This window comes from Sinocyclocheilus anshuiensis, unplaced genomic scaffold (genome assembly GCF_001515605.1).
Source record: "Sinocyclocheilus anshuiensis isolate Anshui unplaced genomic scaffold, SAMN03320099.WGS_v1.1 scaffold966, whole genome shotgun sequence".
NCBI lineage: Eukaryota > Metazoa > Chordata > Actinopteri > Cypriniformes > Cyprinidae > Sinocyclocheilus > Sinocyclocheilus anshuiensis.
In genome coordinates, this window is record NW_015540909.1 from 139932 (window position 1) to 142296 (window position 2365).

Sequence of the window (2365 nt, forward strand, 5' to 3'; positions counted from 1 at the left end):
GGAGTCCAGCCCGGGATCGTCACATGTGGTTGCCGCAAGCCTGCCGGCTGCTCCTTCATCGAATCCGCCGGCCGCGCCATTCTCAAGACCGCCGGCTGTTCCTCACTCTAGCCCGTCGTGTGTGACGCTGTGTGATGCATTTTATGGAGAACTGTTTCCTGAAACAACCTACAATGGGTCTGTGCTCAAAGGCTGTTCTATAAAGTGGGGCAGTTCCAACTTTGCAAGGACAGTTATAGCTATCTTTGTGAGGACATACACAATGCAATCTCTAGCTCCTTACCCTAAACCCAACAGAACTAAGTGCCTCACCCAAACCCTCAGCCTAAACCTAACCATTACCCAATTATAACCTGATCCCTAAAACCAAGTCTTGACCCTCAAACAGGCCTTTAAAGGGCTCTCAGAAAGTGAGGATCGGCCAAAATGTCCTCACTTTACAAGATTGTCCTCACTCCGATGGTCTATTCTAAACCCAAACTGGCCCTCACAAAGATAGCTGTACAAGTGCACACACACACACACATACGGGTTTTTATGAATTACCAGGACACTGCTGCCCAAACCAGTCTGTTGGTGTATTAGGGGGACACCGCTTTCCACTTGCTGTACAGAGATGTTATATATATATATATAATATTTAAAAAAATTACCATCATATCATTAACCCACATTGCACTGGATAAACATCATGCAGTGATGCTTTATATAAGAGAGCAAATAACTTACCAGGCCATCGCAATTGCTGAGAGCCACTGATGTATCCTGCACATTGGTAACGTAACCCACATATAAACAGTCACTGGGCAACAAAGGCTCAGAGTGCGTTTGGTTATCATCCTCAAGCCACTCCACTTTGGCTCCAGGGGCCACGAGCCTGGAATTTAGCCTGAGGCAAAGGTGAAACTCCTGTCCGAAAACAGTGACATTATAAAAGAGTGTCTCCTTGTGCCTCAGGTGGTCCTGCTCTGAGTTCGTCTCCGCATTGGCCTCTCCATGCTGGTTGGCCTGCCTCCTCCTGCGCCGGTGGGACCCCTGCCCACTCAACCGGCTGGCAGAGACGGCGTGGGAGAGGAAGCGTCCGTCTGCATCCACGCTCACCGGCCTCACTAGCCCGTACTCCCTCAGGACATGCTGCAGGGAATCTGCCAGGGGCATGCACACAGTTACACACATTTAAATGTCCACGCACACACATGCAAACACAAAGTCAATAGATTTCACAGTGCACACCAGAAGCTTCCAGCATCGGTCAAAACTCCAGTAATCTCTAAATCAACTGCAAGACTTATATTATGCAGACAGTACAGCTGTCCAAACACAGCCACTATTTAAAATGACAGCTTTAAAAAGTTACAGATGTTACAAGACTTTTCTTATTAAAAGTAAGAAAAATCTATAGAAACATTGCATTGAATAGAAGGGGTAAGTTGTGTCACCTTTTGCTTAAATTGTCCTCTAGGCAAGGAGAAATGAGACACATGTAAAACTAACATATTTAATTATATTTCACAATATCTTCTATCACCTTTATCATAGGGACAGAACATTTTTATTTATTTATTTATTTTTTAAAGGGGGTGATACAAGCTGCCCCTTGTCATATCAACAGGAAAGTTAGGTAAATCCCTGATCAATTTGAATTTTAATGAAAACATTGAACGTGAAACATTAGTTATTTATGCAAAGATAATAATAATAATAATAATAATAATAGTAATAATTACAGAGTCACATTTTGCTTCACATTATTCTAAGACAATCTTTAATCAGCCATTAATTAAAATACGTTTAGCATTTACTGGCTACCTATTAAGTTCCGTATCAGTTACAAAATATTATTACTTACCTACAAGGCCCTTAATGGGTTAGCTCCTGCGTACCTAACTAGTCTTCTACCACGCTACAATCCATCACGCTCCCCAAGGTCACAAAACTCTGGACTTTTGGTAGTACCTAGGATAGCAAAGTCCACTAAAGGAGGTAGAGCTTTTTCGCATTTGGCTCCCAAACTCTGGAATAGCCTTCCTGATAACGTTCGGGGTTCAGACACACTCTCTCTGTTTAAATCTAGATTAAAGACACATCTCTTTGGCCAAGCATTCAAATAATGCATCTCATAATCTTGTACTGCAGTTATATCTGATCAAATGCACATTATTATTCTTTAGTTTGGGTTAAACAAATCAATTTTGATTGGTTGGAACAGCAGCTACGCTAATTATGTCTCTATTTGTTTCTATGTTTTTGCCACAGGATTGACATCCCGTGGTAACTAGGATTTACACAAGCTTCAGTCTGGATCCAGAACACCTGAGAAGAGATGACGTCAACCCCTCAGAGGACCTCAGATGATGCCAAACCT

The 2365-nt window shown here is 42.6% G+C and overlaps 1 protein-coding gene across 1 annotated transcript in view; it reads right to left on the minus strand.

Moving 5' to 3' along the window:
- LOC107689184 (A disintegrin and metalloproteinase with thrombospondin motifs 2-like) overlaps positions 1–2365 on the minus strand; it is an 82722-nt gene that overhangs the window by 78598 nt on the left and 1759 nt on the right. The window contains exon 2 of the mRNA XM_016487108.1: positions 730–1145. Within this exon, the coding sequence (XP_016342594.1) occupies positions 730–1145 (416 nt within the window). The remainder of the gene's footprint in view (positions 1–729; positions 1146–2365) is intronic.